The sequence below is a fragment of the Anarrhichthys ocellatus genome, unplaced genomic scaffold (assembly GCF_004355925.1).
Source record: "Anarrhichthys ocellatus isolate YVR2014 unplaced genomic scaffold, GSC_Weel_1.0 scaffold3, whole genome shotgun sequence".
In the NCBI taxonomy this organism is placed as follows: domain Eukaryota; kingdom Metazoa; phylum Chordata; class Actinopteri; order Perciformes; family Anarhichadidae; genus Anarrhichthys; species Anarrhichthys ocellatus.
The window spans coordinates 15,684,424-15,707,847 of record NW_022280033.1 but is presented as its reverse complement, the minus strand read 5'-3'; the positions used below and the strand labels follow the sequence as shown (position 1 = coordinate 15,707,847).

General features: G+C 43.6%; 1 protein-coding gene across 1 annotated transcript in view; it reads left to right on the top strand.

Moving 5' to 3' along the window:
- The first annotated feature begins 1,650 nt into the window (after positions 1-1,650).
- plpp4 (phospholipid phosphatase 4) overlaps positions 1,651-23,424 on the top strand; it is a 39,693-nt gene continuing 17,919 nt past the window's right edge. Inside the window, exons 1-2 of the mRNA XM_031876563.1 lie at positions 1,651-2,121; positions 19,432-19,540. Of these exons, the coding sequence (XP_031732423.1) occupies positions 2,033-2,121; positions 19,432-19,540 (198 nt within the window). The 5' untranslated portion in view covers positions 1,651-2,032. The remainder of the gene's footprint in view (positions 2,122-19,431; positions 19,541-23,424) is intronic.

Here is a 23,424-nt window from a genome sequence, read left to right as displayed (position 1 = left end):
GGATCGACAGACACAGTTGGCAATTCTCGCTCAAGAGCTGATTCAAATTTTGGCGACTAATTGTAGAATCCCAAGAATAGAAAATAAAATGAGTTGCTTTCCACTTCAGGAATGAGGGATGTTCTCCACTAAAAACTTGCCCAAAGTGGAATAAGGAAAGATGTCCAATAAAGCCTTGATCTCAGGGAGCAATGGACCATGGTGAGTCACTCCGTCTCAGCAGAGACTATCCTCAACAGTGGAAAGTGCATGCACCCATATACCCATGTAGGGGATTAGGATGACTTTGTAACCATAAATTGAATTTTGATTTATTAAAGCACAACCTATTTTAGAGTTTGCCATATGGCTGACCTTACAGTGTAACCACAACCTCGGGAAATGTGACTCATGGTCGACACTGCAGAGAAGGGAAAAGAACTCAAGAAGGAAAGAGAAACGTCAAAATGTTCAAATCATGAAAAAAAGATGAGCCTTTTCATATAGCTCTTGCATGTTTGCTTTTTCGACAACAAAGAATGAGTCGGCATTAACAGGAGGGAGCAGAGTGCTATTTCTTTTGTGAGATAATTGAGTGTTTACATAGTCCCTCGGAAAAGGTCTGGAAAAGCCTCCCTGACCGGAGTGAATCATCCTAATCACGAGTACTCTGATGCTGAGAGGTAAAACAATGTTGATGGTTCGCAATAAACTCTGTAAAAGCTGAAAAGTCTGAGGGCTGCCGGAGAGCTTTGAAGTAAGATCTCACCTACCACCATTTCACAACTCCTCTTGTTTTGTTTTGTTCTTATTAGGGAGCCGGCAAACACTTCAGGCACATCAGCCAGAACTAAGTAAAGAATACATCAAAACCGCCGCTGCGTACCTGAGTGTGTGCATTTGTTTATCCTTGTCATACACATACGGCTAACAGGGTGCATTGTTAGCCAGCAGCAATGCACAATTTCTAAATTGCATCTACAGAGTCAGCTTCCAGCTTGTCAAAGCTTGTGACCTAGAAAAGGTGGCAAAAAAACAAAGTTTTTTGGGTCAGGAGCTTTTTCCACGACGGTCTCTCCCCCCTTTCTCACGTAAGCATGCAGAAAGGATTCTTGGACTGGCAGGTAATGCAGGAGGGCCAGTTTTAGAAGGCATCAAATATTCATGGGAGTCTACGAAGTGCTGGCCAGGATTCGTGACCCGCAGGTATACGTTGCTGCCTGTGCTCCTTTATCAACGTGTGGCTGCATAGACCCTGAGGGGCTGGATTATTCATAGTGGTATGATTGGTTATGTGTGTGGGGGGAGCAAGGCCGTCTTTTGGGCACAGTGATGTAAAATCATGTGTCAGGCTGAGAGTTCATTGCTCCCACCAGTGGGAGTGCTTCATTTGTTCATGAGTTGTTTGCTCAGGTGTATTGTATCTTGGCTTCAGACTGGACAAGAGGACATTCAGGGCATCATATCGCATTAACTGGACGGGAGCTGGTCCTGTGAGGTCCTCAGTGGTGTGTTCCAGAAACTTCTAGTCATCTGATTCTCCAAAATGAAGCCAAGGGATGAGAGAGCGAGAGAGAGAGAGAGAGAGAGAGAGAGAGAGAGAGAGAGAGAGAGAAAGAGAGAGAGATCTCCCATCCTTTTCCCCACCCTCACTATTCACCCACACCTCTCCTGTTTTTTTCCCCATATCTAGGCTACTCCAAACTCCAACCCAGTTTAAGTAATTGATGGAGTGGAGGAAGGAGACTTTCACTCGGTAGAGCAGCAGCTGTCAGCCAACAGGGTTGCAATAAGGAAACGTCGCCCGAGGGGGATCGAAGCAGACACGGGAGAGCAGCAGCGGAGACGAGGAGAAGGCGAGGAGAAGGCGAGGAGACTGCTTCAGGTGTTGTACGAGTCGCGATGGAGGCGCGCGGCGTGCGTGATTAGAGGGGAGCTCACCGCTTCTGGAAAGCACTCGCTTTGTTAAGGTGGATTACAAAGTGAAAAAAAACAAAAAATAAAACGCCTTTGTCTAGCTGTCTACTTCACGTGGCTGGATTACCTTAGAACCATGAACGTGTCGCCCCCGGACCGCAGGAAAAACGTGCGGGAGCTGGCTTTGGAGATCGGCATCCGCGTCATGCTTTTCGGAGTTTTTGTGTAAGTATGCAAAGTCTCGAAAATCTGGCATTGTGCGCCCTGGCGATGTCATTCGGTTGATGTGACTGTCGTTATCCGTGTGCCTTTTTAACATGCTTGAGACACCGAACTGCTGCGTTCAGGGCGGTTTGTGACGCTGTCCGGTCTCCCGTGTTGAGCTGCGGAGCTGGCACATCGCTGCTAAACGACCAGGACAGTAGACGGACGCTGCGGTAACAGGTTGCAAAAAAACAAAACAAGTTTCACTTCACGTCACGAATCAGCGTGACACTATTATTTGATGACTCACATTACAGCCCAGATTATCTCACAGAGGCTGATTAGAGATGGTTAGAGGGACAGAGGCGGCTTCTTCGACCACTTCACTCCACAACAAATAGATCTAATTGAAGCAGCCCAACGCAGACACATTGAGATCTATGTACAGTACTTTTTTGTTGTTGTTGGCAGCATACACCTTGCGAGAAGGTTGTGCCTCTCAGACGCACCCTTCAAAAACGAACAGAAATATAAATTATTAATTTGTTTGTCTAGCCTGGGGGCGCTAAGCATTGTTTGGAATCACGATTGTGTCATATTTATTTATTCTCTGCTTCATGTGATCTGATTTAAAAAAAAGGCCCGGGTCCTGTTGTCTGAACTGGCTCACACATCGCTGCTCTTTCATTCTATCTGCGGGAGAAAAAAAGAAAAAGAAGAAGAAGAAGAAGAAGAAGAAGAAGAAGAAGAAGAAGAGAGAAGTAAAAAAAAAACAGCAACGCTGTCTGCATAGTCTGTGTACACACTGTCGTTAAAATCTGTCCTCGGGCTCCGTGGTCCAGCTGTATGTGTGCGGTGCTGTCACCCTTTAATTAAAAGGATCGCAGAGCCAAGAAGAGCGTTGATGCTGCATGGTGCACGGTGTTAGACACGGAGGGTGGAGGCTCACCTGGAGGGATGAGACCAAAGCATGAACCGTGCCTCACTGATGCAGACCCCTCTGCGAGACTCTCGTTGTGGCTGATTTGTTATTGCGTTACGGAGTGCTCCAAGCCAGAAAAAAAAGAAGAAATTTCACACAATATCATCATCATCATCAACTCGCTGCTGCGCTGCCACAGAAGCCCCTGTCACAAAGTCCTTGGTCGCTGTAATGAATTGAGTTTTACTCGTGAAAGCACGCTGAAGGCTCCTACGCCGAGTTTGCAAAGGGGCATCTTGAGTAAACCTGATCTGCTTTGTACGAACTGTACAGTATGCCCTCATTAAATGAACTGATTGTGGTTCCACTTCCTCAGCGTGACACAGACATACTGGTGAAACACAGAGCCACGAATTCCAAATTTGATTTTGTGGCTAATTGTATTTTTGGCCTCTGTGCTCAAGATTGAGGGGCTTTCTATCTTTGATAGCAAAAGCTATCATATGTTTTGACAGAGGGAGTGGTTGGCCTAATAGATTTCTGTGGGACCAGCAGTGATTGTTGAGCTATAGCTTTTTGCCTGAGGCATCAGAGAGAGAGAGCTGCTCTCTGGCCCTGTGGGGCAGTGGTCCCCTGTTCTTGTTACACCTAGTAGCCCGAGGTGAAGGCAGGATAATTTGGGTCAACCAGAATCAGATTTTATTTTTTTCTTCACTGGAGGTGTAAATGAGAGTTTTGTGTCCGCTGCTCAGTATAGATGTAATATCCCTGTTTCCCTTGTCTTTCCTTGCGCCAATGCTCATTTAAAATCCTGCTTCTACCGTTAGAAATTCATCTTATTGCTTTCTACCTCTGCAGCTCAGTATTAAATTTGGAAGAAAAAGAAGGAACCCATTTTTCATTCGCTGTTCATATTCCTTCATATTTGTGGACAAGTAAGGGTTGTTGAAATTGAGTTCCTTAATCCTTTAGTTTGGGCTCACGAGCAGATATGGAGGCATCAGAAAGGCGTCTTCAACAAGAGATATGTGCAAGTTCTGCCATTTTTTTGATCTTTGCTTCTGATGAAATAATTCTCGTTGGTCACACAAACTGTTCTTGTTTCTCTCTGCACCACCGTTTCCGTATAAACCAAAGTGCCCTGAATTCCCTGCATTATTCACAGACATATTTCGTCAAAGATGACTAGCCTTTGAGGGAATATCACTTTTTATTTGGCCTTGCTTGACAAGCTGCCTGGCTGTTCCAGGCCTCAGGAGGTGCGCTGACCTTAAGCAACGGGCCAAGTGTGTGACGTGAGGTCGACCCTGTGCCATCAAACAGCTAACGCCATGCAGTCATCATAGCTTGGTGGGCACTCCAGGAGTCACACATCTCCCCGTAACAAAGCAAAAAAGTTCAATCTAAATGGAAATAGATCTTTAACATTTAACAAAATGGTGGAGAAAAAAAACAACAAAAGCTGAAAACTGCATGAGAAAAAGAAAAAGTTATTTTTCTTCTCAACACAGAAAGCGAGGATAATGAGATGGGTGCTATTTCACTTTACTTGTAAGCCGGAGCAAAACAAGCCAGAGCTTAGGCAAAATACACAAGAAGTCATTTCTCCCTTGAGTGGTTGTGTGGCTGAGCTCATGTCCTAAATCAATCAACGCAAGTGTTTGTGCCTCAGCACGTGGGTGGACCCTTGAATTAGCCATATTAGAATACTGTCTAAAGGGAGAACAGGAGACAAAACAAGTGGACGCAGGGACGAAAGGAAACAGACGTAGGTGATAGATAAGACAGAGGGCGTTAGCAGGATCTGGATTGTTTTAAGATTTAACAGATTAAAACCACTCTGGGAACTCTTAATCAGTGCCATCTAAAAGCAAGATGGAGCGATTGGCCAGAGAAGAGTCTGAGAAGAATAACTGGATAGAATAGATTCATTTGTGCCAAAGGGTTACAGGGTCACAGTTTGGACTCTTTTATCGCAGAGAATTATGGTGACCGAGGAGGAATTTTGTTTATTACATGTATTTGCATTGAAGCATGCCAAAAATGTCCAACGTGAGATGAGCTAGATACACTCCGACATTGACATGTTCTTGGAATTTTAAGGATAAGGATCTAGTCGTCGTCAAACGAGTTGTGCGCTCTGAAACAACACTGGTCATCCCTCAAAACACTGCGAATCATCCCCTCCTCTCAGAGGACGGCTTAGGAGCAGCCCTGGGATACGGCCCAGAGCCTTGGCAAGTCTCAGAAAGCCCTGTGAGATGTTGGGGAAGAGTAGAATGTCAAGGCCTCAGGCTGTTTAAGAATAAGCAGATTGTTTAGAATGCATGTTAAGGATGGGGGCATTCTGCTTTCGAGGAGAAAGTCTCCTTGTAAAGGATCGGTCACAGTGTCTGATATGAACTTAAAAAGGTATTTCTGATCGAGGAGAATGTTGCAGTCATTTCTGCTATTGTTATTGGATTAGTGATGAACAAAGTTAACGTTGAAATGCTTACGATTTCAATGGTGGATTTGGCGACAGTCGTGGTTATCGTGGTGACAGTTGTAATGGCACAACAAGCACTCGTGGAGCAGCTACTTAGTCAGAAATATAACAGAAGGGCAACTGGTCTGTCTGTTCACTGTGCAGCCAAACTACTGATGTTTTCATTAAATAAATGCCTTCACGCCCTTCATCAAACAGCTCACTGTGGCTGCTCCCTCTTGTTCCATTAGCTAGCCTATACCCCCGTTTGCAAAATTTTAAAACGATCGGCTGACAAAATAATGTAGAAAATGAAACGTGTTCAGTGCTAACCACAGTGACAAATACATTGTGTTTTCTGTGACTGCTTCACAATAAGAGCCACCCTGTGTCTTGCCAGTTGAACGCTTTTAATGTGAAGTAGCAGCAGCAGGATGTTGTGTTTGCAGTAGCGCAATGAGTCTTTGATAGCCTGTAAAGAAAGCAAACAGGAAACAGTGAGTTTTACCTGTTCAAGTAAATCCCTAGTGCTTAGGTGGACAATCTGAATTCAGTGCGGGAATGGCGGACTCCGCCACTGTCAATAAAAACTGCAATATATCGAGAAATAATTACAGAATATTATTAATGCATTGAACAACTATTGCAGGAAACATGCGACCTGTTTGATTTCATAAAGACCTTAATGATCCTAACTTAAAAAAAAGTATTGATATACATTTACCCAAACTTCACTCACAGCAGTTTTGAACAAAGTCCAGTGGTTTTTAAGATAGGATGTTAGTAAAGACATTTCCCTGAGAGAAAATGTTCAGCCATAGGCCACAGTTGTGAGTGCCACTTTAAAGCTCTATTAAACAGTGTTTAATATGAATCCCTGAAAAAGGGTTGCTAATACTTACAATCACCATCTCCCAAATAGGCACTCCACTCTTCAGCCCTAAAGCTTTTAGCTTTTTATTTTATCTCCCAGGTCTATATGGTTTAGTTCCAAATAGCTCCCATACCCATGGGTAAGCAAACAAGATCACGTTAATAGAAAGAGCTGAAAATGAGCTGCGGAGGAAGAAAGTACAACATCAAGCATCAGGTGGTGAGAATAAGGACTCCAATGTATACTTGTGTTGCTCACACACCTCTGTCGCTTTGATTCTGCTGGTCTGTTGCGGTCAGAAATGACGAGAGTAATCTGCTGCTTGTTTGTTTGACTATTCCAGTGCATTCTCCCACTGCGTTTCTTAATTTGGCAGCCAACATCTGAGGCACTGAATCACAGGTCATCCACTCTGTAACCCTCATTATCTCGGAGATGAAGTAAAAATTGAGATAACAGGCTCGACTGTGGCTGGAGCGACGTGGAAACACTTTTGGGATCGGATGCCATTGACACAAATTGACCAGAGACGGAGGGGTAACAATGGCCGTAAAGACTGCGGCCTCCAGGAATGCCCATTCATTTGATGTTCGTCTGAAAGGGCACAGAGCGAGCATTCATTGCTGTACCTCGTTTTGCTAAATCAACCTGATTAATTAATTAGTAGCCTTTGAAAAGTCTGGTCGGCAGTCTGGTCAGGTACATCCAATTAAACCAAACAAAAGAATAATTCGAGTACATGTGAAAGCATGAGGGGAAAATACAAAAAGGATTTGTTTAGTGACCATGATGAATTAAGAATCCGAGACGTCTGTGGAAAAAATAAGTAATGGGGAATAGATGAGAAAAAATGCAGAAACAGAAAAAGGCCAGGGCAGAGAGAGAAGAATATTTATGTGATGAAAGGATGGACCGAGCTGTTTGTGTTTAGCAGAAGAAGAACGTGGATCAGCAAACTCTGCAGGTGCTGTGGCAGAAATAACCATTATTCCATTGAGAGCAGAGGCAGCCGACTATCACAGCAAGACCAAGGATTTCCTAACAGCCCAGTCTGTCACCGCCCTAAGCTACTCTGGCATTTCATTCCCCGCAATCGTTTGATCAGCTCATTATGTCTCGCTGTCCCTGCTGTCATCTATCCAACCCCATCTCTTTATCCCTCCATGGGCATCCGATTGCTCAGTTACTCTCCGTGTCTTCTTTTTACCATTTCATCTTAAAGGGAAACTGTGTTTACTGCGGTTGCCCTGTAGGTCAACTTATCCATTAGATGGTGAAATTATACTGTAGGAAGAAAAATAATAGGACAGACAATTCCTCCACGATCATTGGATGCATAGCCTTGAGATTATGCTCAGATGTTCATGTGCCTGATGTGATCGTCAATACTTTGGTCCGTAACTAAATAAAGAGTAACTGACTTTCACTGCAGGATGAGCTGTGCTTTGTGTTAAGTGCTAATTAGCATATGTTAACGTATTACGCATAATAGCATATGCTCTATATTCATGCCGGGTTGCTCTTTCCATAATAATATACTATAATTCATATGTAAACTAGAAAGATGCGCTTAGTAGACTGCAGATCTCCGCCAGTTGTGTCTGCCAACAACCACGGCTGTATTATGTGATTGAGTGCGTTAAGACAGCCAGAGGCTGTAAGGTGAAAGTAAAACAAACTTCGTTCAAACTCAAAAACAAGCGGCAATGCATGCAGGCCGTCAGCTCAAAGCCATCGTGGAAGACATTTCGTACAATCTTGCAAAATTTAAATTAACCAAGCTGTCTGGCTGCGAGTATGGAACAGGTAATAGAAGGTGTCTTGAGAAAGTGTGAGTCACGGCGACTATGAGAGGTACTTGAGCATGCAGCCAATTGATCACCCAAAATATTATGCAGTTTGCTTAAGACAGATTTGGGACAATATGAAATTAATCAAAGCAAACATTTTTGCATAATTTTTGGTGTGAGTTCATAACATCACATCTGAAGAATATTTCCCTGGTTTTCTCTTCTGTTACATCCAGTTTGCTCTCATATCGCAAAGAGTTGTGGAAGAAATCACAACCAATTCCCTCATTTGTGTGGCGTAGTCATCAGTGAGGCATAGAATTATTATTTGTGGCAGTCTTCACCCAAATCTATCCGAATGGCCTGCCCACAGAGCTCGCATTACAAAGTGAAATGAACATAATGAATCAGACGCCGCCATGTTTACAGGGGGCATTCATCAAGAATCCAGTCATTCACACAACAGTCACAGTGAGGCTTGTGCTCAGGCTGATGGCCTTTAACTTAAATGGCATTTTCAGCTGGAAAATGATATGCTGGAATTTAACTGTTACCATCATACAATCAAATTTTACAATACTGATCCTTTGGCAGAAATTATGTTAAGAATAATAGATATCGCTTTAACAACTCCAAGCCCAGAAGATGTGAATGATGGCAATAATATTATATAGACCTACTGTCCGATATTATGTGCTGTAGCCAATCCAGTCCTGTGAAAAATGTCCCCAATTATGATGAGATATTTAAACCGCAGCTGGTGCTCAGCAGGTGGAGGCTGAGCTGAGGGGGGAATGTCGTAGCCCTCGGAGGTGTGGACGGAGTGTGAAAGGGACAGTTCCCACTCTGCTTTACACTTCCTACCGTCGGGATATTTCTATTCTTATCCATTCTCCGTCTCTCTCTCGCTCTCTCTCTCTCTCTCTCTCTCTCTCTGTCTGTCACCTCCTCCCTCCATTGCCCCTTTCTCAGGTATTTCCCTTAGATCTGCCCCATTACTGTCATTTCCAGCTTCATACTCTTATCTGTAAAAAGACAGACGAGGGGCTGAGGAGATGAAAGAGCCTTTGTCCAACACACACACACACACACACACACACACACACACACACACACACACACACAAACACACACATGTCTTCTGGCCCAAATCTCAAAATATATAACAAGCATGCCTCTTTCCTCATGGAAAAGCCTTTATTTCGTCTGTGTGTGTGTGTGTGTGTGTGTGTGTTGGTGTGTGTCCCTCTCAGGCCCCTGGGTTTTGCTGTCAGACCAGACTCTTTCCGTGGTTTCCTAAGTTTAGACGGTGTAGTCATAGCTCACTTTTTTTCCGACACAGCAAGGTGAATAACATGCAGCAAACACTTTATGTTACAGTCGCCTAGAGGGAAGAGGTAGAGACACATCTCTGGCAACTTGTATAACTTAGAGGTCACCAGCCGTTGTGTTTTGAGTCCATTAAATTGAAATCAGCTTCACAACGTTTGCCGAACGCTGGGAACAGACGCGGGCGTTATTGACAAATGGAAAGACGAGACCCTCCAGGTGCAACAGCTCGTTATATTTCGACAGAGGTTTTTAGTCTTGACAGCAGAAGGAGGAAGCTTGATCAGCGGACGGCACACCGGATGACAGCTCGACTGATTATGGTTGTGTAATAAAGGCAAACTCCAAATTCTCACAGTGACTTCTCAATGATAACGTCGTTGCTGATTAGAGCTCTGTGTGGGTGCGTGCGGACAGGGCTCAATCGAGATTGACATCTCTCTTTGTCTTTATTAGCTTGGTTGGCTTTATCATACTCATTAGTGCAATTCCTGCATAGCTTCGCCCACCTTCAACCAGAGCAAATGTCCAGTCAGACAGAATATCTGAAAACCTGTCGGGGGGGGTGTACAGGGCCATTAGGCTACACCATATAAGCTGTACGATACATGCACCAAAGGGTTTTTAGCTTACATTTTGACAAATTGGTACCATTAACAACATGCTGCATTATTTAATTGCGGTTCTTTTCTGCAGTGTGGCCTTCTTGGATGTACAGACACTGATACTGAAGAAAATGTTAAAACATGATTCCCAAGAAAGTTCTGGGGTTATATGAAGTTTCTCTTTCTGATTGACGTTTATTTGTGGTGATGATTAAATCCTCAGAAAGTGCAAGTCGCGTTGAATCCCAATATATGCGTATCCTGTCTGTGTGTTCAGATTCAACTGAGTCATGATGACTCTGCGGCACACCTACAAGAACTAACATCTTGCTGTTTTTAGAACACCAGCATGCACCTGTCCCTTTCACCTTGCAAACTATCTTTTATCTCATCTTTTCCCTCCACGTCCTTAGTGCAACCCCCCCTCACAGTTTGAAACCACCTGGTTTAAAGCCAAGGTCAAAGGTCAATACTTTCATCTTTTTAGCCGACAGCACACGTCTGTCCATTGGGAGACAATATTCTGCATGTGTCTGATGATAAAATAGGGGGCTACAAGTCCCACGTGGCTCCAACCAGCTGTTCCCTAAAAGAATATAAAGAAAGCACTTGCAGGGCAGTGATTCATGCTTACATCACTGTACTTGCATGCGCAGTGGGAATATTTTTACATCAGCGGGCATTGTTTATTTGCTCATGCCAAATTGTGCAAAGCCCTGCGGCTTCTAAAACAACATCACCGTCCTCAAGATAATGAGAAAAAAAAGATCAAGATGACATGGGGATTTTCTGGAGAGAAAATCCAAATGGTAGCCAGACTCATCCCAGAGAAGAGTGCTTGACAGAAATCAAACAACTAACCGGGAAGAAGAGGAAAAACAATAATTCAAGCCATGGCCAAAGAAACTCAAACAGCCCGAGGATAGAAAAGTGAGAGTGTCAGAGAGAGAGAACATTCAATATATACACGTTCTAGATCAGCAGATGTATTGTAAGTCATTATAGATCCATGAAAGTATAACATCACTCTGTGTTTTTGTGTTTGTTCACGTTTCTGAGGAAAAGCCACTATTTGTGTATCGAATTTTCTGTGTAATTTTGTTGTGTGTGTGTGCACAAAATGCATACACGGTTACCTGTTTATGTGTGTGTGTGTGTGTGTGCATCTATTAGTGCACCCTGGCTGCTGATGCTGCTAATGACCAGCTTCAACACTCTGCAGACGCTGTTGAGGGTTGTGTATGTTCACCCTGGCTTTGGACAAATAAAGACCACGAGGCTGGAATCTCTCTCTCTCTCCCGTTGCTGTCGACTCTGACATTTCGCTGGGATGAGCAATGAGCATGACAGCACTGATAAATGTCGCCGTTGTGTCCCAGGCCCATATTTGTGTCCAACACCACTGCCTGCCAGTGTGAGGGATCAGGGCGTCCATGAGTAAATCTCGCTACCTCCCTCCCTTCCTCTGTCTTTTCTCCAACACTCCAAACACAGTTAACCTATGCCTTAACTTAATAAACTACACACACAAGCAAAGGCACCCACATGCTCAAAGTATAGTATCTTTTGCTGAGATTTGAAAACTCTCTCTGTAAAAAGAAAACGATAGTGTTTGCTGGTATATATATATGTTACGGTATATTTCCGTAATCAGCAAAATGGTTAGTACATTTAACAGTGGTAAAATGTATTTTTTACAAAACATAAATGCAATTTTTTTATTTTGGATGATATATTTACAGTGTTTCACTGTTACAGAAACTGTATTCTACCTTATTAGAGTATACGCTCTTTTACTGTCATGGTATGACGGTTTTTCGCCGTGATCAGTGCACCTTTAGGTGATACCACAGATGTCAGTTATTCAGCCTGCAGGATTCGTTATGCGCACCAGAGCAGGTCTGTTTCTTTTATGTTTTTATAATCATCAATTTCAAAGCAAAGCGAATGAAGTGACAAACAAACGATTTGTCCTGTAGTTTTAAACATTTCAAAGTTAACTGATTCACACATAACTCCCTTGTGTATTCACCCTCTGGTGAGTGCTGTTTATCGAAAGGTTGCAGGATAATTACAGAGTAAGCTTAGCTGGAATAAAATTAGATACAGCAGGTGCACATTGTCTGATTATATCCCAGTTATTAAAGGAACAATCGACCATACAACAAATCAGCACTGTTAATCAGCCTGATAATGCATCTTGTTTGTGCAACAGTGGAGTTTGACTGCAGAGTGTCGATCTAAAACATTAATGAAACATCAAGTATTACTGGCAGTTACTAAGAATGTGGCTTCTATCTAGAGAAGCTAATCTTTAACTCATGAATAGACTGAGATGACATCGTTTTTAATAAATGGTTGCCTCAATAAAATGAAATGTTGCCAAAACCAGAGGCATTTTAAGTAAGCTGTGGAATATATGACCTATACTGTAATTCATAGTGAAAGCAGTAGTTCAGCAATCTTGGTAAGAAGTCTTATTTGCTTTCTTCCAGAGAGTTAGATGATGAGATTGATCATCACCACCAGTCCGAGAGGGAAAATATATGAAATGAATGGCTTCGTGTATATGAGATGCAAAGTCAGGTACAGCAGAACACTGAACTACAACACGTCATTACAGAAGGACTCCTGTGCACCGCAGTGCTTTATATGAGCACCCAAGGGTGACAGTTTCCTCCACTGTACAAAAGAAAGAGAGAGAGAGAGAGAGAGAGAGAGAGAGAGAGAGAGAGAGAGAGAAAGCTCACCAGATCTGATGAGCCGACTCCAATGGGCCGTTAAAGTCGATGCATTTACTCAGCAGGCTCAATGAAAATGAGCCTCGGACCTGCGGAGCGTTTGACAAGCCTGCTGGCAAATCATCTGCTCTTAGCAGACCTGGCTCGGTTCTCTCCTGCTGTGGGCTGGAAACTTATCTCACCACAACACCCCACACACCACCACCATGCTTCCTTAATTCCCCCAATCCATCTGTGTCCCCTCGGCCATGTCCTGCCAGCTTCAGACCGCTGCGTTTCCTAATGCCGGTCTCCAATATGAGCCTCTGACCTTTCTCCACGTGTCTCCAGGACCTTTATCACGGACAGACACCCGTAGTCTGACCAAGCCAGCCCTCGTTTTATTCTCATTACATACTGGCTTCTTTAATACACATTCTTGAAATTATCCGGTGTGAATGGGTAATTAAAATCGAAATGACCCTGCATTTTCCACCAGAGTGTATAGCGTGACAAGCGAAAGGATGGCTTTTTCCTTATTTTTCTCGCCCATTTTGCCAAATTTCAGAAGGGATATCTCCAGGGAGGCCGGCGCTAGCTGACTGTCACTCAGCATCTATCCAGTCCCCTCTCCCCTCTCCCCTGCGTCTGACAGGACCGGTGCTGTGCATTCCTCACACGTTCGGCAGAGGCCGGGACTGTAACCGCCAACACAAACAGAGACGGAGAGAGAGGCGACCTGACATTTATTGCACTCGCACAATTCCGACTTGCAGAGCAGAGTACAGTACGAGACGCCTCTAGGAAAACACATAATGTCTTCTTGAATGCCTCGCATTAATTATGTGGATCGAATATGATTACATTCGCCATGCAGTTTGCTGTATGGGGAGTTCAGATGAGGATATTAGTATAAAGAGCGTAGGTGTGTGACTTCATTTGTTGGCTAACAATTTAATTTACCCATCCGTTTCCTTTTTTTTCTAGCCCAAAGACCTCAGTCCTCCGGTCTCAGTACTGTCTCCAAACTTCAGCCTTCAAACCCATTGCCCATAACCAGTCACTCAACCTGACCTCCAGGCTCAATAACTTCTGTTTTCGCAAAATACCCCTGCAGGGTGGTCCGATTCCATCAGAAACAAACCCTCAAATGTCATGATTTTATAGGTCTCTGTAATCCAATGGGAATCCTCCAGTAGATTGTTACTGATTGAAACCGCCGTTCCTAAAAAGCGCTCTTATCCCCCCCGCAATCAACACCACACATGAGTGCACATTAGTTGTCAAGGCAGCAGTGCTGTGCTCTGGTCTTCGGGTCCGATATGAATGAAATAAAGCGACATAATTAAATCAAGAACGTATCCTCGATCGGTCGGCTCCCCTCTTTCTCCACTGTGACCCACCTCTAATCGAATCGCAGCAGCTCTTTATTAAATCACAGATGCCCAGTTGTCTTTGTTTTAATCCAGCCGTGCCAGAGGAGTTCAATTTGATTTTGCAGGAAAAGTATTTTTTTCTGTGTGGAGTAAGAAAGGGGAAACTTAAGCAGAAACCTGTGCTGTGCTACTTTTCCCCTTCCAGCAGTGTTGACTGTGTAAGATAGGGATTTGTAAGAAACCTCGGCTCACCTGCAACGACTCCCATCCACCAATCATTATGAATTTCTCTTTTTGAGGTTGAGACTTTGGGACAGCACATTTCTCAGAACGCAGAACTCCATAAAAGCTGACGTGAGCTGATGTGCTCTGTGAAAATGTACCCATTTATATATGACTAATGGACTTGGGTAAAAAAATGTGTTTCTGATTCACTTTACTAGGTTAGTACAACACAGAACAAAGTATTCCAGAAAGTGTACTTGGGGAATATGCTTATTGGCTTTTCTTGTTAGTTAAGAAGATCAATACCACTCTCCATAAGGTGTTTTTTAAAGGTGCTGGTGCAGATTCTGTTACCTTTGGACAGAGCCAGGCGAAATGTTTCACCCTTGTTTTTATGCTAAGCTAACAGACCACTTGTTAGCTTTCCTCTAGAAAGAGAACAAGCTTATTTCCCAAAACGTCAACCTGCTCCTTTAATACCTTTTACTAATATTCCAGTAGAATAATGTTGACTCATAGTATCTTAGTACTACTCCTGAAGGCCATCCTGCCCCTCTGCTTCTTCATGCAAACATTAATATATGCACTGTGCTATGATCTTCATACCATAGCACCGTTAACACTAAACATCAGTGTTTATAATTTGTCCACACAGCCGGCCAACAGTCCGCTCCACCATTCTCTCTCTTCATCACTTATTATTTCCGCTTACATCTCTCCTCCTCACATTTCTTCCGATATATATTTGTTTTTTTTCGACGTATCGAGGCCCAAGCTCTCAACATCCACCACTGACCCTTTAGCTTTTATTGACCAGCCCAATTCTCCAGCTGGATTTAATGGCGGGTAAGAGGAGGAATGGGAATTTACCAGTGGTAAACGAACCAGAAGATGCAGTGAACAGAGGAGGATGGGAATTTCCCTCAGGGCTCTACACATCCTCTCATCCTAATAGCTTGTAAATCTCATAAGTCACTTTTTCAATAGCGCCCTGCTCGATGATTTAATGACTGGAGTAATAAGGGAAGGGGGGGGTGTGACATGGCAGTGATGACTGCCCACCTCCGATCTGGAGGTGGAAAAATGTATTTTCACATTCCGTCCAATAATCTGGCAGATGGTCGGCTCCAAGTCTTCTCCCGTCGGTCCCTTAGCTGAACGCACGCAGCTCGCTCCTGGATTGCCAAATGTGCGACTAGGGAGAGAGCAAATGCAATCAAATGTGAACGCGCACAATGCCGGCCTGCAATCCCTTCTGAATGTGTCTCTGGGTTGCGTCAGGCACCGTGGCAATCACAACCTGTGAACCGCGCTGGTGGGAAGTGCAACAAGGCGAGGAAAACGGCTTAACCTCACCATTTAGGAGGGACAAGACTAGCCCCGAGCCGACTATTGAGACATTCCAATGGACCTCTTGTTCCATGTGTGGGGCTCTGCGCCCCCGTGTCGTCGGACGTGGCAAAGCTCCCCCGGTGTTTTTAATTTCTCTTGAGAGGTGAAGGTCACGCGCACCGTCTGCTAAGTGAGCTACGCAGTGTTCAAGCTGCTTTGTGGCCTCCTGCACCTGTAGATAAATGCTGCGTGACTGCAGTTTAATAAGTGGCTCTCTGAGTTTGGCTCAGACCGCTAGCAGATATAATGCCATCAATATTGATGAATGCTCAGCTTCTGTTTGGATATCTCTGTGATAGGCTGAAAACAAACACACGCACACACACACACACACACACACACACACACACACACACACACACACACACACACACACACAGCCAGTGAGCCAAAAGATTACTTTCAAACTTAGATTTGTGAAAACGGGAGCTTGCCTGAAGTTAATCCAGCTAAGCTATTCCACTCTTCTGTGTGCATCATTGCTCCACAGCATATCCAACTAATTAAGGAGGAATTTCTTGACTTTTGTTTTTTTTCCTTCTTTTGTCACGCTGGCACAGCAGAGGAAATGTATCCCCAAGGACAGAGCCACAGATTCTGCCCACAGTGCATTGCATATCAAGAGCTCTCCAATCAGCTGCTCGCAGGTCTCCACGCTGTTGTGTGCTGAATCTCAAAAGTGTTTCAGTGATTCAGTTTTATTTCCTTGGCCGTGGCCGCGCTCAACAGATTTAGAATGTGCATCTTGCAGAGATGGATTGGAATTGGTGATGATGAATTGGCCCAATTGCAGAGCTTTTTGATGAAAAGGAATGGGGAAGAGGCAAAAATATCAAACCTTCCTGAGTTAGAAAGGGGGTCAGATGTAAAGATTTAAAGCCTAGACTAAAGCACAGTCATGGGGATGGATGTGAATGTACTGTGCGCTATCAGAGGCTATCTCAACATCTTCACATACTCACCCACAGAGCCGCTAGGATGCCGGTTAATCCAGAAAGTTGTGGCCCCTATAGAAGCCGTTATACCATCGCTCAATAATGTCTCTACACAGAGCAAACAGAAGCAGATAAAACAGAATGAGGTGCTCCCCAGACAGCCAGCAGGCGGTGCTGAGTTCAGGGCTTTTTGTGTGCCTCCGTTTTTATGAGCACTTAGAGGGCTCATTTCTTCTGGCCAGAGAGCAGGTGAGAGGGCCTTAGGTCTCACTGGAGTACTGATTAGAGTTTGCCTTTGTAGAATTTTTTACACACTTCTTACTCTGCATTTTGGAGAGACATGGTGGGTGTTGAATGCTTTATTTCCTCATCTATGTCTCTTTTCTGTAGCTCCTGCTGTCATGGTCATCTGCAGAAAGTGTTGAAAGGTTGTTTTTTTAGCTTGGAAATAAGCAGAAAAGAAAGCGGTGCAGATGAAACAGGAAATGAGCCACAAGCAAAAAAAACATGTAAAACAAAATATCACTTCGGCTGTTATGCAGACATTATTGCCTGTCTTAATGTGCCAGTTGAAGGTTTGTTTCTGCGGTATTGCAGCCCACCACCTTCCACCCCCTCCGTCTCTCTCTTTGAATCAATGTGATTACATCCCAGCTGGATAAATTGGGGTTCACACTGTGTATGTCGTTACCTCTCCGAGCTCTGACATTAGCTGCACTAATGTGACTGTAATCCACATTGTCCTTCCTTCCCAGCTCAGTCCAATGCATCCTCTGTCACCAGCCTGTAAATGCTGCACTCCCCCACCGCTTTCATCTCAGCCTGTAAAATACAATGATAGTAAAATTTGTTTCCACAAAGGCCAGGCCCTTCTATCCACGGATGAAAGCCTTGATTAATTCCAACTATACGTTCGGAGCCTGGAGCCCTCAAAGTGCACCGAAACCCCCCACTGGAGTATTTCTTTTAATAAAGTCCACGCCTGGAAGAGAGGAGATGAGGCAAAAAGAAACTCGAGCCAAGGCAAATCCTTTGAGGGCGGTATTGATTTGTTGCAGGAGATTGGATACAAATTCTCCAAAAGTAGGAGGAATATCATTATCATGTCCGACAGGCATTTTAATTTTGACCCTATGAAAGGGATCATCCCCAGCGAACATGGAGATGGTGAAAATATCTGAAAATAGTGAAACTTCAGGAGTTCATTTGCCATCTGTAGCTGCATCCTCTTATCAAATATCTCACCTGAGTCAAACATGGGGTTTGATTTCATGGAAATCTTCAGCAATGTAACTTTAAAACCTGCACGAACGGCCCCATGGCTTTTAAATAATAATGTTTCCCTCTGCAGCAGCTTTGTGCGTGCTACGTGCATTCTAATGTGAAAGGAAATATTGTGAAGATGAATTTTTATCTCGGTAGTTACCTTGGGGGAGCGTGTGCCTCAAACTCATTAAGACGTCAGGGGTAGGATGCACCACAAGCAGTAGCCTACGATAAGCCTTGCAGAGTGACAGATAGACCACTGCTTTATTTAATGACCTGAGAGCTCTGTGTGTGTATGTGTGTGTGTGTGTGTGTGCTCATAAGCGAGGAGGTGTGTCCCTATCCCTCTGCGTTTCTGTCCCTGCGGACTGCAATAACATTCCTTGTAACTGGTGTCTGGGCAAGAGGACGAGCTGGGAGTAGTAGTAGTAGTAGAGCTCCACGAGCTGGTGGAGCGTTTTGTGTGTCATTAGCGCAGTCAGGTTTTTTTTGTGCAGGCGCATACTGTTAATGTAATGTTTGGCTGAAGTGAATCATGCACACGGGCTCAGCAAGGTGAAAAATGAGCCAGTACTGATTAGGCTGCTCTCTCGCAAAAACATCATGACACAGTTATCATGCGGACCAACAAATTGACTTTCCACGGGGTGTAATACGGCGCACGTCTTTCAGAGGGATTAAAAACAGATAATCGGTTTTCCTGGTACTTGAAGAGAGAGGGGGGGGGGGGGGAGATGAGACATTTTGTTTCTACGTGAATCCATTTTAATCCAGAAGAGGTTTGCAGAACATGCGTAAGCCTTGTAGCGCTTCACGCTGCTACAGTTTCACACTGAGGAGGAGACGCACAGGATCCAGGATCTCCACGCTCCTCAGCTCTGCTGGAGCAGACGCGTGATGAATGCCTTGCTGAAGGGCATGTAGTTGTTCGGGAGAGCATCACTCAATCTCTATTTCCACCTGCAGTGAAGCAGCTCATCTGGGGAGCAAACAAAACCCAAGAAACTTCAGGAAACTTCAGCTATACTTTTATTTATTTTATTTTGAAACTTACACTGGCCTGTATCGCTAGCAATGCCTCCATCATTACCCTATTTTAATTCCAAATTTTCCCAAAATCTGTAACAAGAACAAGGTCGTCTCTGACGGATCACCGAGAGGCCTCGGAGGGCTGGAGGCAGCAGGAGCGTGCTAATTTGTACAGCCGAGTGTGTCGGTGATCTTGGATGAAGTCGCCCAATTTACATGGCCTCAGATGTGTTGATCCTTGTGAAAGAACCGGCCTCCTCTTCTCTTGTTCCCTGCAAAATGCAAACATTTAAGCTTAATCGGGCTGTGCATCTTCAACGCATGTTGCTCTGTGTAAAAAGCATCTACTTAAACGCCAAAAAATGAGTAACTGATCAGTGTTCATTTGTTCCTTGCTGCAGATTTACAGAGTTTCTGGAGCCCTTTGAGAGAGTGATTCAACCAGAGGAGCTTTGGCTCTACAAGAATCCTCTGGTTGAGTCAGACCACATTCCCAAGAGGGTCATGTTCGTAAGTACCTGCTTTCTATTCATGCATTCCTCTTCTGACAGACTTGATTGCCACTAAATAGGTGGTCATTGTTGCGGTCTACATGAAGCGCATCCTCTGCTTAATTCTTAGTGATCGTGGTGGTGCAGAAATACTGCAAAGCCTCTTCTCTCGAGTCGAGGCTTGAATCGTGTCGATAGATACAAGAAGGGCTCTATACAAACTGCGGTGATTAGTGCTTCCAATGTAAATATAATCTTCTCTCGGACAAGAAGTGGGCGGTGAAAGGTTACGGTTTCTTTCTCTGGCTCACGCTGTAAATGCTGAGCAAAATAACCTAAAGAATCTCATGGAAAACACATTTTTGGCTTCAATAGACTTGAAATACAGAGCTCATTCCAATGCTGTTGTGAGTCATACATTGACTTCAGACTCGGATGGCGGACACTAGATGGTCCAATTTTCAAAGTGTGATTATGGTGAAATATGACAACACCCACAATGCCAAAACAAACAAGCTGTTGTTATAGACCTGATAATACTGCACTATTTCCATCTGCCTCCAACGTAGACAGATCTAATGACATGACATGTTTGGGAGGCAATTTTAATAAAATCATTTCTGAGTTCAAAAGGAAAAGAAAATCAACAATTGACGAAATGTGCTTATTTGTTCTCCTGCCATTAAATTGATGAAAGGATTTATACCACTCTCATGTCTGTACGAAAGTATGAAGCTAGAGAGCCAGGAGGCGATTAGCTTAGCATAAAGAGCATCCAGAGCAAGGACAATTTTTCTGAGCGTTTGTACCTTGAATAAAGGAACGAAACACGTTGTGCAGAGCGTGCACATATTCAATAGGTACACTTATATTGCACAACAACACAAGAGCTCTGTGGACCGAACCAAGACAACAAATTTGATTTCTCCTTTCAACTTTGACAAAGGCAGTGCAGTCCAGATCCACTCCTTCTGTTCTTACCTTTCACAATAAAAGCCCTAGACATATAACTTAAATTCACTCAATAAAAAAAGCTTACAGTTGGCTATGCAATTTACCTCAAACAGTGGTTGCAACTGTCCCAAGTTTGCATCGCTGCTGGTACGAATAATCTTTGATCCGAAATTTTACATTTTTGCTCTAATCAATACCTTCTAAATGTGTTTTCCATATTGGTGCTCAGTCCCGATGATGATTGCATTATGTACCCTGTTCTCTTATATGATAAACTCTTTTTTCAGGCTTCTCATGGCTGCTGCCCTGTTTAAATGGGGTTGTGACTTTTAGCTGAATAGTGCACAGTTACAGTTAATCACTTCTCTGACAGGCTGACATGTTTAATTCCGTACAGCTGGATGTCTATTTCTGCATGCTGTCTTGTCAGAAGAACTCGTAGTAGGCACTCACTCTAAAATTAAATAATTAAATCAACTTAACAGGGAAAGATGTCTCTGCCGATTGCTTATTTAACTCACCTCTTTGCTAACTGACAGCGCTTCTTTGACTGGCGCACCGCTCTGTCCTGTGTTCCCCCCACACACGTCAGTCATCTCATTATGTGCAGAAACAGCTGCAGAGGTGGTGAGCACTAACTGTCAGTCATTACACATGATGGCAGCCCCTCTGAACTTTGTCTGTATCAACAGTAGGTACTGTACGTTGAGGCTCTAATGGCGTTAAGAGGCCTTGGTGACAGATCAATTTAACCAATCATAAAGGAGTTTAAACAGCAGCAGAAGTGGATTTGCACTTAAATAAAACACTGAGTTTAAATTCCTCATCATTAAATCATTTGGTATAACAAACTCTTGAGTGCATTTATTATAGAAAGCCTCCTCCAATCAAGCAGAAAACACAAAAAACGCCTATATACTTCCTCCGCCACTCGTCTGTGGTGCTGAGCGTCCAGCAACAGACAAACCCGTGAGCTTATCTCCAGCTCATCTGAACTCTATTATTTCTTGTTTCCTTTTTCAACATGTTTTTTAAAAGATGTTGACAGTTCATATTAGCTTCAACGTCCATAGATCTTTGCTAATGGCAGGCCCCTAAATAATGAATGGGAGACAAGGCCCCATCTCCCCCACCAAAACCCCAGCCCACGTGCCTCTTATAGGGTAAAATGCTCCCGGTGCCGAGACCCATAACTGTCAGGCTTCTTCAACGTCATTGTGCTGACAGTAGCCCTGAAGGTGTGGAGAATGTATCTGGCCATTAAAAATAGTCCATGGAGGGGATTTACATGAAGCTACGCTGTGATTCACTGCAACCTTCATTTAGATATATGCCGTTAGCGTGCACGCAGCCTTAAGAGTCACTCTCTCATTATGGAAGGGGCAGTAATATTCTCTAGTGCTCGTAATTTGTTCGACACAATGATCTTAGAGTACATATCCTCTGATCAGTGAAGCCAAAGGTTGTATTTCTGGCTGTTGTCTATGCAAATGGACTAATACTGTAGCATACAGACCTCAAATCAGTGCCTGAAGGCAAATCTCATATTTGCTTTGTTTCCATTTTATGCAAAAGTTCATGTAATTCACAGATAGAACAAACAATGTCCATTTCCAGAAAAGATATTCAGAGTGTTAAAATAACAGAAAATTGGTTGAGAATGATTTTCTTTTACTGGGGATCTCCCTGAGAGCTGCGTACTGTATGTGAGTCTTCCCTTCAGGCGGAGTTAACTAGGCTACAGTTATTCACAGACCAAGGGAAGTATGACCTTTATAATAAATGTTTCCAGTTACACTTACATAAGTTTGAACAAGGCTTTCACGGTTAAACAGATGCGCATATAGCCTTTGAAAGGGAGTGTTAAAGGGTTAATGTTAATATCCTGCTCATTTTCATGTTCATACTTGTAATTCGGGTTTCTACTAGAACATGTTTACAAGCTTGAAAGTAAAAAAAGAAAACATTATTTGAATATACCCGTACTCACCCTCTGTCTCAAACACAACATTTTTATGCCTGTCTCTTCAAACGATAAAAATACGGCGCAATTTAGCAAAGATCTCAAGCCGTCAGAGGGGGGGGGGGGGGGCGGTGTAATCTAAAGAACCTGCAAGTGACATAGGAAGGGGAGCCAAATCTGAATGGTTTGGCTTGAATCACATGTTTTGTGATCTGAGCAGCCCACGAAAAACTGACTGGGTCGTCTTCTTTCACAGTTAGTGGGCTGGTAGGGACTCCAGATACCTAAATATATGAGCACATGCACTGAATAAAGTGAACCTCTAATGACACCTTCAAGAGCATCTAGAAATGTGGAAGAGACAATGAACATTATTTAAGACCATGTGCTAAAATGCATCTCTTTGTCAATGAAAAGACATGAATGCGTATTTATGAGTGTCTTTAAATTACCACATGATGTTTATGGATGCTTTAATTAATGTGTTTGGCAACTCAAACCCTCATAAGTAGCCTACTGCTGCTTTCCTTATCTACATATGACTCTTCATGTCTTTGATTAAATGTTACATACTCCCAGGAGTGCCAATGTATCATTGTAGGTTATGAAGAGAGCATCTGAAAGTAAAATACTGGCAGGACTGAAATACTGCCTAAAAATAGCTGCCCCCCCCCCCTGCATGCATATGATTCCCTGGATTCCCTCACAGCGATGCAGTGATGGGAGCTGCTGTGACTGAAAGGGCACTGACACTGCATTTTGTTGGCAAACATGACGGATGTCACTGACTGCTGAGTTGCCACAGCTTCGTTGCTGTGGTCCAGTTTTGCCAGGTAACATTTAACTACATACGGTATATGAATCTGAGTCTGTCTCTTTGTAGGTGGGTGTAGGTGTGTTTAGCCACTGGGACATATAATAGCTGCTCATTCTACTCACTATGTGGCGAACAGTGAACGCCTCATCGGACACTGTTAAATGGTTTT